This window comes from Mauremys mutica, chromosome 9, assembly GCF_020497125.1.
Source record: "Mauremys mutica isolate MM-2020 ecotype Southern chromosome 9, ASM2049712v1, whole genome shotgun sequence".
In the NCBI taxonomy this organism is placed as follows: domain Eukaryota; kingdom Metazoa; phylum Chordata; order Testudines; family Geoemydidae; genus Mauremys; species Mauremys mutica.
The window spans coordinates 11,826,746-11,842,613 of NC_059080.1; the positions used below are offsets into that span (position 1 = coordinate 11,826,746).

Genomic DNA, 15,868 nt, shown 5'->3' on the forward strand with positions numbered 1-15,868 from the left:
GAGCAGGTAAGCAATGGCTGCTGCCTGTCAAAACTGCATGGACATGTGACTTGCCCATGTGACTCCAAAACTCCATCTTGGAGCTGGACTTTGCATAGGGGAGAGGATGGGGTCTCCACCCAGAGGAGAAAGTCTATTTAAACCCCTGGGAGACTCCTTCATTTGGTCTTCAGCTGGCTAAAGAGAGGGCCTCTCCACCCCCCAAGGATACCTGAAGGAGACTGGAACAAAGAACAGGCCCTACGGGGGGGGGGTGAGTGATTGCTGGACCCAGACTAGCAGGAGATTAGTCTGTAAAAGGAAGCTTACTGGAACTGGTGAGGTTTTATCTGTGTTCAGTTTTCTTAGACAGACTGGCGTGTTCTATTTTATTTTACTTGGTAATTCACTTTGTTCTGCCTGTCACTACTTGGAACCACTTAAATCCTACTTTCTGTATTTAATAAAATCACTTTTTTACTTATTAATTAACCCAAGTATGTATTAATACCTGGGGGGAGGGCAAACAGCTGTGCATATCTCTCTCTCAGTGTTATAGAGGGCGAACAATTTATGAGTTTACCTTGTATAAGCTTTATACAGTGTAAAACAGATTTATTTAGGGTTTGGACCCCATTGGGAGTTGGGCATCTGAGTGTTAAAGACAGGAACATTTCTCAAGTTGCTTTCAGCTAAGTCTGCAGCTTTGGGGCACATGGTTCAGACCCTGGGTCTGCACTGGAGCAGACTGGTGTGTCTGGCTCAACAAGACAGGGTGCTGGAGTCCCAGGCTGGCAGGGAAAGCAGGGGCAGAAGTAGTCTTGGCACATCAGTCGGCAGTTCCCAAGGGGGTTTCTGTGATCTAACCCATCACACCAGGTGAATGCACAGCCTCTACTGGGCTGTTCTTAGTAATTTTTGACATGCACCGTGGCAGAGTAAGCCTTAAGGCATGAGCTGAAGGAGAGGAGGGTTGTGGTTTTACAGACCAGTTCAATAAGGAAGTTCTACAGGTAAGGAACAGCATGGAAATAACTGCAAAACTTAGGGAGAAGAGATCTGGCATTGCTGGAGGAATAGAGATGACTCAACACTGTACAAGTAGAGAGGGGCAGAGTTGCCAGGGTCTGTTAAGGTGAGGAAAAGAACCAGTCAGTAAATGAAACCCCCCCCCCATAGGAACGAGACTCCATTAATGAATTTAGACTTCAGCCACAGAAACAAGGAGCCATGAATTGCATCAGTAAGTCCTAGAGTTATACCTGTTTCCTTTCTGATTTCCTCTGGCCATCCACTTTGCACATTTCCTCGTCAACAATTCTCTTGTCATCCTCACACTTCTCATCTCTCCGCTGAACTGCCTTAATTTCTGGCCATCTCTGCTCATATTCTTGCTGCTTCCGGAGCTCTTCTTCTCTCTTCTGATGCTGAATAGGTGCCAGGGAATAACATTGTTCATTTTAAATTTTACTTCTTTGCTTAAAGATTATTAGTTATGCAATTAGCTATACACTTTTTATTAATAATTATGAGACATTCCCAAAACAGAAGGCCCAAAAACATTCCTGGAGAATAATCAGTGGTGGAGGTGGGGGAAACACTTGTTATGTATTCTAATATGACCCAACAGAAGTTGATGGTTGTGTTTACTATTAAAATAACTATAAAGCTTCTGGGATTATATCCTAGCCACACTGAGGTCAATGGGAGTTTTGTCAATGGCAGTTTTGCCATTAATAGTAATGGTACCAGGATTTAACCATTGCTGTCTGGTCAACAAGCCCCAATCGTAGAATTTCTTATTTCAGCACATGGCATTTTGATAGGGAAGTGTTATCTGGAGTGCTTAGATTTTGTTGGAACAGTCTGGTGTTTCAAAAGCATCAGCTTACCTGTCCTATAATGGCTTCAGAGGCCATGAAAAGCCATGACTCTGATTTAGCAATTGCAATGCAACCCCACGAAAGCAGAGGGCAATCTTATCACAGGTACCAGCGTAGTTTGGATTCACAAGTAAAGACTTGAACTTGGACTATGCACAGGAGCAAGGGAAGAAGAATTCAACCTCTGTTTTGCCTGCCCATTCCTGGGGTCCAACCACACCGTAGTAAGTGGGGTTACACAGCGACTTCCCAGAGCACATGGGCAGGGAGTTAGCAGGAAGTGGGTAGAACCCTTAAAAAAACAGATTAATCTCAGCGGTCAGAAGCCCCAAATTTCTACCAGGGTTAAAGATTCCAAACCAGCTGGTGATGAGAATTTAACACAGCTTTTTTCTTTCAAAACCTATTTTTGAAATTGGCATATTTTCATTTGTCACCGATTGATATACGTGGATTACAAATACGAGCCATTTCCTACATCCTCCAGCCTCTTCCTCCGCTCTTTTTCTTGCTCGATTCGTTTCTGCCGATCTGCCTGCAGCTGCTTTTTGTATTTCTCCTGGTCCTTTAGCTGCTGCTGCTGGAGCTGCTGCTGTCGATGAGGGTCAGACCGGTTTTTGTTCTCCTGCTGTAGCCTCAAAAATTCACGACGGAGCGTTGATTCACCAGGGAGATTAACTATGGAACTGAAACAAAAGGGAAGTTTCTATAAGACTCACCATAACATTGAAGCTGCAGAGCAAGTATAACATGTCGCTGGGAAATGGCTTGCTGCCTGTGCTAACAAATGTAAATGTTCCAATAAATCTCCACAGAATCATTCTCTGTAGGCTGGCCATGCTTCGGTATTTACTGTACTACACTACAAAATCCAGACTGAAGCTGATTATCTGTTTCTTTGTTTGAGACATTCCCTCCCCGTTCCTGGGTAATTATGAAAACAACATTTTACAGACATCTTACACTCAACATTTAGATGCAACAGCTACAAGCCAGTCATTGCTAACTGGGTACCACAGAGCATTAGGGGGTTAGAATATGGTAAGAAAACCGATCTAGCTGAAGAGAGATGCCTTTGATGAAAATGCCGTGGTTAGTCCAATATTACACACAGCTAATAAAATTAACCTTGGTTCTCCTTCATCTTCATCCAGTTCATCATCTTCTTCCTCACTTCCAGTATATTCATACTCTGTTTCGTCTATAAAAAAAATACCCAGATAAGGAGTATATTACCTCCCTATACTAACCTAAGTAATGGTTCTACAGAATCACAGCAAATTACTTTAGGGTCCGATTCAGAACCCACTGAAGCCAATGACAGGCTTGTTTTGACTTCAGTGGATTTTGGATCAGGGCCCTTTATGTATCAGATTTTAAGAGTCTTAAAAGTGTAATGGAAGAAGGAAAAGAAAGACATCTTCAACTAGTCATTAATGGAACTCCTTACGGAAGGAGTAGATGGTTCAGGAGATTTTGGATGGTTACCAAGCTTTTCAACGTTAGGTCACCCATTCAAACCCAGCTCAGGTGATCTGGGAAAGTCAATATGAGTTAGGAAACTAACTCCTTTAGAGCCCTTTGAAAACTGAAGTCTAAAAGGTTGTTCCCATTGAGTGGTGTACATTAAATGAGTTTCATTGATCTAGTCTACTTTTCAGTAAGCAGGTGTCCACATTGGAACCAATCAGAAGAAGCCAAAAAACAGTGGCAATATCTGGAGAAGGGTGCCTCAGAACAGGATTTGAGGCACGTTGGTGGGAGGGTGTTAGGAAGCTTGCACTGCCATTGCCTGCCCTAAATTCATATGAAAATTAACAAAAATAATTAAATGCAAAAGAGAAACTGGTTAACCTTGTTAACTGGTTAATTTGAGCTTTAGTATAAACAGCTCATAAAGAAGCAAAGTTGTAACTCTGAAGTTCTTTCCAAAGTTTATCATGAAGGCAGTTCTTTGACGTTTAAATTTCATCCCAACGTGATCAGCATCTTTATTTCCAGCTGGGCACAATGTGAAAGTGGGTCTCTGCAACTTTTTTTTTTTAAAGTTACTGAAGTGTATAATGAATAGTAACATTGCTCACCGTCAGGTGAACTTTGACTATAAGTAGGATTTCCCCCCACAATGTAGTTTTCTAGCATTTATGTAATTATTACCATTAGCTTTTTCACAAGTGGCAAATGTGTAACCTTTTAATAAGTTGTTTTCCTACTCATGTTTGCTACTGTTCGAAATGCTTTGAGATCCTCAGATGACAGGTGCTATAGAATGTAGTAGTATTATTATTTCAGTAAGTAAATTATACCTTGCAGCAGTAGTTTCATTTCAGATACAAAAATCTCATTGTGTCAAACCAATACTTAGACTTTATACAGCACTTTTGATCTTCATTGCACTTTACAAACAGGCTCTAATATTCAACTAATCTTCACAATGCCCTTGTGAGGTGTAAAATATACAGATGGAGAAAGAGAGGCAAAGATGCCGAGTGGCCACTAGACCATGGCTTTCTCTCTCTATGCTGCATGGCTGATATCATGCAACATATGGTCATTTATTCAAAATCAATCATTTAGTCCAAAACAGATTCTCTTCTAAATTTTGCTTTGGAGAACAAAGTTAGAGTTTGTTTTAGTTGTTACAAACTCAGATTCTTGGTTTTGAACAAATCAGTAGGTTGGAAGCCCAGGTAGGAGTAAAACAAAAAGATATGGATTTATTGATCTCGTCTGTGTGATTTAGTCACTTGGGGCCCAGATTTTCAAAAGAGAGCTCCTGGCAGCTCTTGTACAGACATTTACATCCTGATTTTCAATGCACTTAATGCACTGAGCTCCTTTGAAAATCCGGACATTTATCTAGGTGATTTAATGGGAGCTGATTTCTGTTGAAAATCTGGGCCCAGATGAGTGCTGAACCCTTCTTAAAATTCCAGCCTCGGGTCTGACCCTGCAATCAGCTCCATGCAGACACATGCTGTAGGTGAAATCCTGCCACCACTGAGGTCACTTGCAACTTGCAAGACTCATTGTCTTCAATGGGACCAGAATTTCACCGGGTCTGCATAGAGCTCCACCTTCCATAAGGCTCTGTGCAGGATGAGGGACTAGGGATGCATTATTTTTAACCTGACCTTTCTCTCCCTTTTTCTTCCTGGTCCTGTCCAGGTGGTCTTTCAGCATGATGCGCACTTGCCGTTCATTCTGCATGTCTCGGATAAAGGAATGCTTAAGCAAAGTTTCAGTGGATGGACGATGCACGTAATTTTTAACTAGGCAACTTTCAACAAAATTAAGAAATTTCTTGGACCTGGGGGAAAACAACAACAAACAAAATCAGAAGAAAATAAAATTTTGCTTAAATTTACATAGCACCTTTCACCCTGCAGGATCCCAAGACACTGTATTTGCAAAGTTTGCTTTGGCTAGCACTAAAACACAGCCTCCCCTGGGGTGGAATACAGCAGGAGTTTTATCAGTATATCACACCACTACCTGAAAGTTTAGGACACAGAGCAAGGAAGAATTCTAGGACAAATTCTGCTCTCTGTGACATTCTGGTGAATTTACACCAATGTAACCGAGGGCAGAATTTCACCTCCTGTATCCAGTTGAAATAGTAGGGGAAATTTAAGGAGGCAGTAATTACCTAAATTGGATTTTGACTATAATAATAAGACTATCACCACTACTCTTACAAAAAGTCCATAATGACCATACATATCAAAGACCACAATTTTATGTCTCATCTGAAAGACAAACACAATTCTCCCTAAATTCATGCTAGGGAATGTGTTCATTACTGATGTATCTGGATACAGTGCCACCTTCTGGCCCACCAACACTACTGCCCGCAGCACCCTGGGTTTTCCTCGGAGGTCTCCAGACAAATACTGATCAAAGCAACCCCACGTAAGCCATGTCTACATTGGAATTTCAGCCACCAGCGCAAGTCCCTAGCAGAGGCACAGTTTACACCAAGGCAGTGCAATTTGTACCAAGGCAGCTTAGCAGGGTTTCAAATTGGGGTAATCTGCCCCAGTGCAGATCATGCTTCTCAAATATGAATTGTGTCAATACTTGGAGCTCACATCAGTAGCAGAAATACCAGCATAGACAAAACCTAATTTGTAAGATTTGATAAGATCACAGTCTCTGAGCTGCTGGCATAAAAAACCACAGAAGCCTGAGGCTGCTAAAATATATTTTAAAAATATCTTTACCATTTTCTGGATTTCAGTTTGGGGGGAGGGTTTCGTGGAATGAGAAAGAGAGCTCTCATGGGATGCATATCACACAGGGCTGCAAAGGAAAACACAAGCTATTAAAGAGTACGCGAAAGCAGTGCCAGGTTTCCGCTGGCCTTTGACCCCTTTGACCCAGGGTGATGTGGGTGCATGGAATAGCTCATTCTTCCTGTTCCAAAGGATGGAAGTGTCCTTCACAGGAGTTCAATGCTATTCAGTGGAATTCACTGCCCAGAGGAGGAAAAGCTTTGCAGCACAGGAGGGCTCTGAGTGGGCCGGACTGTACATTGCTCTAGCTGAGATGTAAGGATCCAGTAAAAGGAAGGACTCCACTGAAATGATTAATGCACCATTCAGACTTTTAAGGCTCTATATCTCTGTTCAAAACAAAGGCCAAAGAATGCTTGACTGGAATATAAAACAAGCACGTTTTCATAGCGATGAAAGGACATTTACACCTCAATGTGAAAGCCAAACTCTGGATCAAAATGTTTATCTATTTTAATATGCCTGGTTTACAGTTGAGATAAACAATAAGCTAGATGTTAACAAACCTCCTCGCTCGATAGCATGCGGCATAAGGGAAAAAGAAGGAAGAGAAAAACCTGGCATGGGAACTGGTACGTTGCTCCAGTGGAGTTGGGCATATGGCTAAGAACATGTTTTGGCTACACTGCATTTAAGGACTCTGTGCCCACTTATTAGACCAATCGGTGCTTTCTAAACAGATTCCATCACTGGGCTTGGTGCGCTGGTTTTTTCTCTGTACACTCACTCCTGGATTTGTTGTAGAAAGTCGATGCTGAAAACAGCACTAAAAAGTAAATCCTGTCCTATCCCAGAAAGTCCACCCCGTACATTTCACTGAACATTCCCAATGTGTCTCGTTTGCTGGGTGTGGAGTGGAAATGTTGGCGGATGGTTGCCCCTCCAAAATGCTACTGCAGGCTGAATGACACGGATGGGGACTATCAGGCCTGATCATCTCAGGGACGTGGGTATAAATCAGAAGTAACTCTATGGCTGCATCTACTCTACACGTTGGAGGTGCGATTCCTCTGCTCGTGGACACTTGTTCTTGCAGAGCTAGGGAGAGCATAAATAGCAGGGGATGGGAGGCAGCAGCAGAAGCATGGCTTAGCCGTGCCACGTACAAACCTGCCTGAAACGGGTGGGTACACAGTTGGCCTGGCTTAGCCATACCTCAGCTGCTGCTAACCGTGCCACTGCGGCTGCACTGCTATTGATACTCATGCTAGCTCGATGAGAGGTAGTGGGGGAATGACAACCCTAGCTTGTAATGGAGATGTAGCCTATTATAGGCAATGGAACCCCACCAGCGTAGAACAGGTATGAGAGAAGCATCAAGCTCTATTGTCTCATTGTTTCCTGGTGTTCTGATAGATGTCTGTCTGTATCCACCTATTGTTTCTTGTCTGATACTTGGATCGTAAGCTCTTTGGGGGCAGAGACTGTTCTGTGTCTGTACAGAGCCTAACACAACTGAGTTCTGGTCTATGCCTGGGGCTCCTAGGTGCTACCTCAATAGAAATAATAAATACACTATCGCACCATCCCTAAAATTTGCCTACTAGTATTAGCCCATGTGAAAATACAATAAATAAATACAACTGAAATGAGGAAATATGGTGTGAAGTAAGAATGTTTGTTACATTAAAAAATATCCTCTAAGACTCATCCTCAAGACTAAGCTCTAGCTAGACTGGAGGATGATTTGTGAAAACGCTTTAGAACTCAGTTTGGCCTGACTTGTATCTTGACTGGTTGATAAACACAGCCCAGCTGCTTTCTAGCATAGGCCAGGTCCTAGACTATAAATAGGATCCCCTCCAGCAGGTTCAGCTATTGCCAAACACCCCTATTGTGTCTTCACACCCATTAAGCTGCAGAACATCCCACATGCCTTGTGCTCCTAGGCACAAATCTACCCTATTGCACAAGGGTAATAGTCTACAACAATGCTAGATAACCAGGACCCTGCATCTAAATTACATTCTGCAATTGTCTCTTATATCAGGAGTATCTGACTTTGGTAGATAATGTTGAAAGAAAATTTACGCCAGAAGCATGTTGACAGAATTGTGGTGCCATGTGGCTGCAGGAGAGTGTCTCGAGGAGCAAGAAAATTGCGGGAGCGGGGAGTTCATGGAAGCAAATCAGAATTGTGATTGAAGTGTGGCTGAAGTATTTTTGCTGTTCTGGGGCAAAGGGTCTCACTCCACAGATCTCCAAAATTGCTTTGAGGGGGGAATAGATGTAATCATTGTGAAACTCAGGAGTGAGCAAGGCACTTACCCCAGACCAAAATTCTGTCTCTGGGCGGCCCCATCCTCCATTACGCTGCACCTCGGACAGCCACTTACACCAGTGCAAAGCGGGAGTGAAACGCTCCCATTCAGATTTGATCGTGTTTCGCTTCAGTAGCATTTTCACTTTGCATGACTGCATGGGCTGCAGCACAATGGAGAACTGGTTCCCTTGATGGGAAGGCCAAAGAGGTGAATTAGCCCACTGACGCACCGTGGAGGTGAATAGCTCTTTCTTGACATTGGCCCCTAGTCCTGGAGGAATCCTGGAGGAATCCTCCATCTGGAATTACAGGGTGAAGACTCATGCCACAACAGGAAGGGGGACCATTTTCAAGGGGTGCTTTTCTCTGGAGAAGCCCCAGAACTAAAACTGTCCCACATTTACGCTGAAGCTTTAATCGCTCTTGCTCATCTATATCCACATGTAACCATCAATGAAGTGACACTACTAACCTCAGCTCTAGAAGGCAAGATACGGCTTCCCTATCTTCCCAAAGGCAGGCAAGGGGTGACGAAACACGGAGAGAATCAAAAGAAAAAAGAGTGCGCAAAGGAGCAGAGATAGGAAAAGAGTCAAATAACTAATTATTTGAAAAGAGTCAGTCAGAGCTGAATGCAGTATACACGCCCTAGACGAGCAGGAGATAAGCCAACCTAGCAGGACAGAATATGTCTATGAAATTTAGGCTAACTAGTTAACAAAGAACTATACCCAATCACTTACGAGGAGCTCCTTCTGCCATTTCTATAGCTGTGATTCCCAGAGACCACAAGTCACTCTGTAGGAAAAGAAACCGTGAATGACGTAACTTGTAGTATGTAGGGTTAAAAAAAACCCATAATGCTTGCCTAGAGTTTCATGGAAGGGTATTTTCTTGTGAGCAATATCCATTTTGCTCCCTCCCGTTCCCAGCTGAGCCTGTAGGAAATGTGCTAATGGCCAGCTTTCCATTTCCCACACAACTTGGAACAGCTGATTCATCATTAAAATAACTAGCCCCGAAATACAGACCTTTCATTTTTAAAACAAAAGTTCCCAAATATAGAAGGGCCCATGTGAAGCCATGGCCCAGATTTTCTCCTCTGTTACAGAGGAGGTGCACAGGTGAGACCCACTGTGCAAAATACTGCTCTCACCCCACTGCTTTCCTACACTGGTTGAAGGGAGATGGCAGTCAGCCCCATGGAAGGTATTTCAATCCATGGACAAGTTACCAGCCAATGGGAAGAAAAGCAGAACTATGTATTTAGATTTACATAGAAATATAAACTTAGTTCAGTTAGGTCAGACTGGAGTCTCCTCTATGAATATTACATGGCATCATAAACCCAAGCGGCCAGATTCTGATCACAAAGGTGTAAACCAGGCGTAATGCTATTGACTTTAAGGGCGTAACCAGGGTTCCACTTGTTTAGTGGTGTGCAACACTTCTCTCTTTTTGTGGACATATGCACCTAGGCAGATTCATTTATCCAAATACATTTATGGGAGATCTCTATGATTATTATATAAAAGATAAGGACACCCTGAAGTCTCATAGCGCTTTGTTAGGCAGAAAATGAGACAAAATACTGGGAGAAGACAAATCCTTGGAGACTTGGAGCAAAAGTCCTTAATGGACAGTTACTCATGTCTGACCTGGCCCTAAGATGACACCTTCACAATGTATACAGTGCAAAGCCAACCCACAGTGCTTTACAAGGCTGGAAACAACTTGCATTGCAGACTGTGGGCCTGATCCCGAGGACGACATTGGATTTCAGTGGGAGCTGGAGAGGGTTCAGGCTCAGGTCCTGTGTCATTTAACTAATGACTGAAAGCAAGAAAAGGGAGGTCTTTTAGAAAAAGTTCTAAACGAATGGCCACCCACTGTAGTACGGTAAAGGTATGTCTTCATATCCGCCGGATCAGTGGGCAGCGATCAATCCAGCGGGGATCAATTTATTGCGTCTAGTGTAGATGCAATAAATCGACCCCTGAGCGCTCTCCTGTCTACTCCTGTACTCCACCTCCGCGAGAGGCGCAGGCGGAGTCAACGGGGGAGCAGCAGCAGTCGACCCACCACGGTGAAGACACCACGGTAAGTCGATCTAAGCACGTTGACTTCAGCCACGATATTCATGTAGCTGAAGTTGCGTAACTTAGATCGAAAACCCCCTCCCCCAGTGTAGACCATGGCTTAGACTCTGGTGATGGTGGGTCATGCATGCAAGCTTCAGGTAACTGTGGGCTGATGCTTAGGGGTATACGGAGAAACCAGGCTAGTGAGCTAGGAAGGGCTGCATTTTTTGGTGGGATTTTTTTTATTTTTTAAAAGCAGGACCCATGAGAAATCATGGGCATAGCAGAACAGCTTCCTGCTTTTCACTCACCATATCAGCAATGTTTATAAATACTTGCCCTAGTCCACACTTCTGAATAACAACGCTGTCTCTGAATCAGCACTTTGGAAACCCCCGGCTGATCAGCGTTGGACTGCAGTCTGTGGAATCTGGCTGGAGCTAGGGCAATGTGGGCATAAGTTATTCAACACAAGGACACCACACAAACTGGGGATACCCTTCAGTCATCACTAGAAAATGTGCTAAATGGGAATAGAATTGGGGGTATGGATGGGAGCTAACGGATAACCTTCTTGAGTCTTTGGGATAAGGTTTATATAGTATGAAAAAAGGCAACGAATAAGTCTTTGGACCGGATTCTCTCTTACGTTAAGATGCCTTTAAATGGGTGAAAGGCCATTTTTCAACTGTGGCAAAGCTGTGTAAATCAGAATCATGCCCTTTGACTCAGTAGAAAACAGAGGTACTAATATGAGCTCTGAATATCCCACAGCTGGAATAACAGATGTAATTTTGATGATCCTTCTGTTACCCAGTTGTTATAAGGACAAGATGCACAAAAGAAGGCAACCACCCCAACACAAGGACTTGGACAGAACAGTCATTCAGAAAGCATTCTTTGGAAACTGTCCTATGTGGTGTGTGCAGATATGTAAATGATGACAGTGGGGCAAGCAACTCAACCAGAGGCTGACAAACAGTATCATGTGCCTTTTTAGAGCCAAATCAGCATATTATAATAGTAAGGGGGACAGCCAGAGAATTTTTTGATAGCCATTATATGATATCCAAATTACAGTGTGCCCAGATAGCCTCAGAAGAATAACAAATACTCTATCTATTTCTTTGGTGTCAGTGAGGAGGATATTTGGTTCATGGCTGTACAGTGACATGAATGAGTTGAGAGAGTATCTCACCAAGAAAACAGTCCAGATATAGTCATAAGGACAAGACTCATATATTCATTCAGACTTTTTCTCCCGAGAGCATGATTGTGGGGAATGGTTAGTGATCTTTTCTGGAGGGAGGAGTCTTTTGTTGTTCTAAGCTAATAATTATACATGTGATATTATTGTAAATTTACCCCGGGGACTGTGCAATATGCATAAGGGAAAACAATTTGCTACCACAGAGGAAAGAAGCCATGTTAACGATACACTGCTTCTTAGCCACCTTTTTTAGGCCTTTTCACCCTAGCCATCTCCAGATATTGTGTCTTCTTTTCAGAGAATAAGCGATACTTTCGGACATTTCATTCTAAACATCGTTGTATTTCATTTTGTACGTTAACGGTTCACAAAGAAAATAAATTCATACTGAAACTCCTCTTTTTTTTTGGTCACAAACCGCATATTCAAAATACAGCTCTTTGCATGATTGTGGTTTTAAGGGAGGGTGACGCCTTTTTTCAATTCTTTCGGTTAACTACTTGTAAAGGATGTCAATAGCAAAAGCATGTTTACTTTACTATTGATTCTAAATTCCTAACAACACTCACTCTGTAATCGTACGTTGAGTCTTGGTTCTCCTCGCAAGCTATGACCTCGGGTGCCATCCAATAGGGAGTTCCGATGAATGTATTTCTTCTCCCAATCGTCCTATCCAGTTGAGCGCTTACCCCAAAATCCACTGCAGAGTTAAGCAAGCGTAAAGTAATGAGCCAAGTAAATAGGACAAAATGTCTGATACATTATTGCCTTTGCTTGGAAAGCAAATTCTAGGGTTGCAATGCATAGCTGATTTGAGCTCCTATAATACAGGGTTTCCAATGGAGCTTACTGCAGAGATGCTGGGAATTAGCCACTTTCTATTTATATCAGACAGTCCAAAAGGAAAATTTAAAAGTAACATGATCCATGCTAAGTTTGGCAGAATGGCTACTGTAGGGATGTACTCCCATGACAATAATAATACCTAACTCTTACATAGTGCTTTTCATTGATCTCTATGGAATATAATATATACTTGGATTAAGCACTACTTTGGGGGTGTGGTGGGGGGTTTTAAGATTTTCAAATGGTATTTTAATCTAAAACGAAAACCTACAAATAAGTGGTCAGGTGTGACTGGGAGATGTCTAGTATTACTGCTGGTGGTTAAAGTTGGATAGGGTCAGCACATTAGTGAGGAAATGGATTGCTTTGTTCTGAATGGTTTCACAGACCTTTTTTTGCTGCACTCCTATCTCAGAATATGCTCGGGGAGTGCACTGTTTTATCCATCTGTTAAGTGCATTAAGAGAAGTAAGTTATGCTGTGCTCTTTTAGGCTAATGGGCAGTGGCATCTCAATATGATTTTTTAGTTGTATTGTCAAACGTCATTGCTCAGATAATAAATAGGACCCACATTCAGTAACTGTGTGTTTGTATTAATTAAAAAAACACCTCTGCACAATATCAGATCAATTGGGAAAAGGGTATAAATAAAGCTGAGTGTTACTCATCAAGTAGCTACAGTAGTATCCAATTAGTGTAAACAGCAGAGGAAAAAGAGATTAGGAAGGGTACAACCCTATTATTACCCATGGCACCAATGAGCAGATTTTCCTGCTCGACTCCAACGAAGCAAATTATTTGCATGCAACTTCTGGTACATCTATTGATAAACAGACCTCAGAGAGCCATACTGCAACATGAAATTATTGTAGCACTAAATTGTGTAAGTTTATCTAATAATGGGTGGGCGTCTATTCTTTGAAGCATCGTGCATTCTGTATTTTGGATGTGAAATGTTAGTCTTTTATATAAAGCCCATTAACAAGGTTGAATGACATTGGATCTCTGAAGTCTGAGTTTTCCAGCTTCTTGGCTTTTAGACATGGCTGAGCTAAATTTCTCTGGAAATATTTTAGTTTTACTTTTGTACTTTATAGAAATGTTTCATTACTGTCTACTCTCATAAAATACAGAGTACTTGCTTTATTTTTTTAATAGGTGAAAGACATGAGTTATGTTAGCAGCCAAACAAAGCAGCAAACAAAACAAAAAACAAACAAACAAAAAAAGGCCTTGTTAATTTCAAGAAGTACAGCAGGAGAATTTGCCAAATGGAAAAAAGACTCTGTGAAATCCTGGGGTAAAACTTCCACTGACTTCAGCGGAGCTAGGATTTCACCACATAGATCAGATCTTCACCAGGCGTCAGAGCTATGCTGCTTTACATTTACTGAGGATCTCACCCAGTATCTACACAGAATAATTTTTATTTTATTTTTGAACGCCTGAAACAATGAAACAGAGAAAACAAAAGAAAAATCCTACATGAGAAAAGCACCGTTCTTGATACGCTCTCTTTAAAAATGGCCTGATACTCCCTGTGATGTCCTTTCAACAAACCAAACTCCTAACTGTTCACATTTACTTTTGAGCTATTGACATTGTTTGCTTTCACAGAGCTAAAAGTTGTCAATAGTCTGCACACTGCGACATACCACTTGGAAGTGGAAATGAGAGGGCTCTCAAATACTCTTGGGAGGAAACTCTTGGTACATAACTTCATGCTGACCTTTAGACAGGGTGAAGTATGTGTCACGGCCTCAGCACTGACTATCAGTTTCATTAAAATCTCCTAACCCACTTCTAGTAGAAAAACGGCTTAGTGGAATCTATTGCTCGAAACAGATTTTTCTAAACTGTGTTGGCCAAAGAAGAGCTCTATGTAAGCTTAAAAGCTTGTCTCTCTCACCAACAGAAGCTGGTCCAGTAGCAGATATTACTTCCACCAACTTGTCTGGGCAGAAAGGACACGACAAGGATAATTTCCTACATTCTCAATTTGGTACTTATGCATAATGTAGTGTTGATGTGGGCTATTAAACAGGTTCTGAGTTTGACTCTATTGGGATGGTTGTATTTCAGATGAGGAGAGCAATTCCCATGCACAGAGCCTATAAAGACCTTTGGGATCCTTCTGTATGAAAGGCACCATATAAATGTAAGTCTTTACAACTATATTTAATCTATTTTTCACTCTTGGGTTATTAGATATCCTTTTCAAGTTAACATGGAAACCTCAGCATATCTTTAACTAACGGGTTTCTAGAAAAAATTGAGAGAAACTTACCTAGTTTTACTTCTGCATTTTCTGTTAAGAGAACGTTCTGTCCTTTAATATCTCGGTGGATAACGTGATTCAAATGAAGATGTGCCAAACCCTGCAAGAAAACCACATGGTTCTAGCTTTTTTTTTTTTAAATCAGTTTCATAGCTTTGGAATTTTGTCCCATTAAGTTCTTTTGCTTTGTTCTGGCTATATGAATGGAGAAAAGGGACTAAAATTTATAATCTAAAATTCTTTAGCTGCGATTGGCAGCAACACGTTCATTGACACTGTTTTAGCAGTAAGAGAAGAAAGCAACAATGAGTTTGATTTTCTTCTCGCTCCCACGGGTCTGACAGCAGGAGACCATCTCTGATGACAAGTACGAGGAGAAAGAGGCCCCGGAATTGCACACTGTAATTTCAGAATCAGAGGGATGCCCATTTACAGTATGTGTTAACGGCACACTAAAGAGGAAACTGGGGTGTGAACAGCGAAGTGTTTGCACAGCGCGCAGAGTGCTGTGTATGGAGTATGCAGAGAACAAAAGACTGGTCGCAATGGATTAAATCCTGTATCGAGCCAGATTCCCGCAGACATCCGTCACTGGTGATCACATCTCCATCTGAGACTATTTTAGTTTCAAAACATTAGTTAAACGAGGCTAGAAATAATGGAATATTGTATATTGAACTGATGCAGACGAGAAGCACAAGGCCCACCAAAAATGTTTGCCCTCTCTAATATGAGTGACTAGAAACACAAACAGCCTCTAACAAAATCCAACGTTCGTTCCCAATTTCCTTGCTGACAGGTCACTCTCCACACACGCTCTTCGTCAGTTTTCACAGGGAGGTGGGCGTAGTCCTTCCCTTTTGTCCTACACTAACGTGTATTTATCATCTTAAATTGCAGTATTTAAATTAAAAGGGGGCTTGTAAAGCCAAATTTTCTAATGGGGATGCCAGGTGGTGCAAGTAGAACAGCACATGTGTCCACAAAAATTAACCTGCCTTTGCACTTGAACAGTGAGTAACCGCGTACCTG

The 15,868-nt window shown here is 42.0% G+C and overlaps 1 protein-coding gene across 1 annotated transcript in view; it reads right to left on the reverse strand.

Moving 5' to 3' along the window:
• Nucleotides 1–15,868, reverse strand: part of NRK (Nik related kinase) — a 129,456-nt gene that overhangs the window by 57,734 nt on the left and 55,854 nt on the right. Inside the window, exons 6-13 of the mRNA XM_045030447.1 lie at nt 14,846–14,936; nt 12,281–12,411; nt 9,164–9,218; nt 6,086–6,164; nt 4,997–5,172; nt 2,991–3,063; nt 2,341–2,548; nt 1,242–1,406 (exon numbers count right to left, since the gene is read on the reverse strand). Of these exons, the coding sequence (XP_044886382.1) occupies nt 1,242–1,406; nt 2,341–2,548; nt 2,991–3,063; nt 4,997–5,172; nt 6,086–6,164; nt 9,164–9,218; nt 12,281–12,411; nt 14,846–14,936 (978 nt within the window). The remainder of the gene's footprint in view (nt 1–1,241; nt 1,407–2,340; nt 2,549–2,990; nt 3,064–4,996; nt 5,173–6,085; nt 6,165–9,163; nt 9,219–12,280; nt 12,412–14,845; nt 14,937–15,868) is intronic.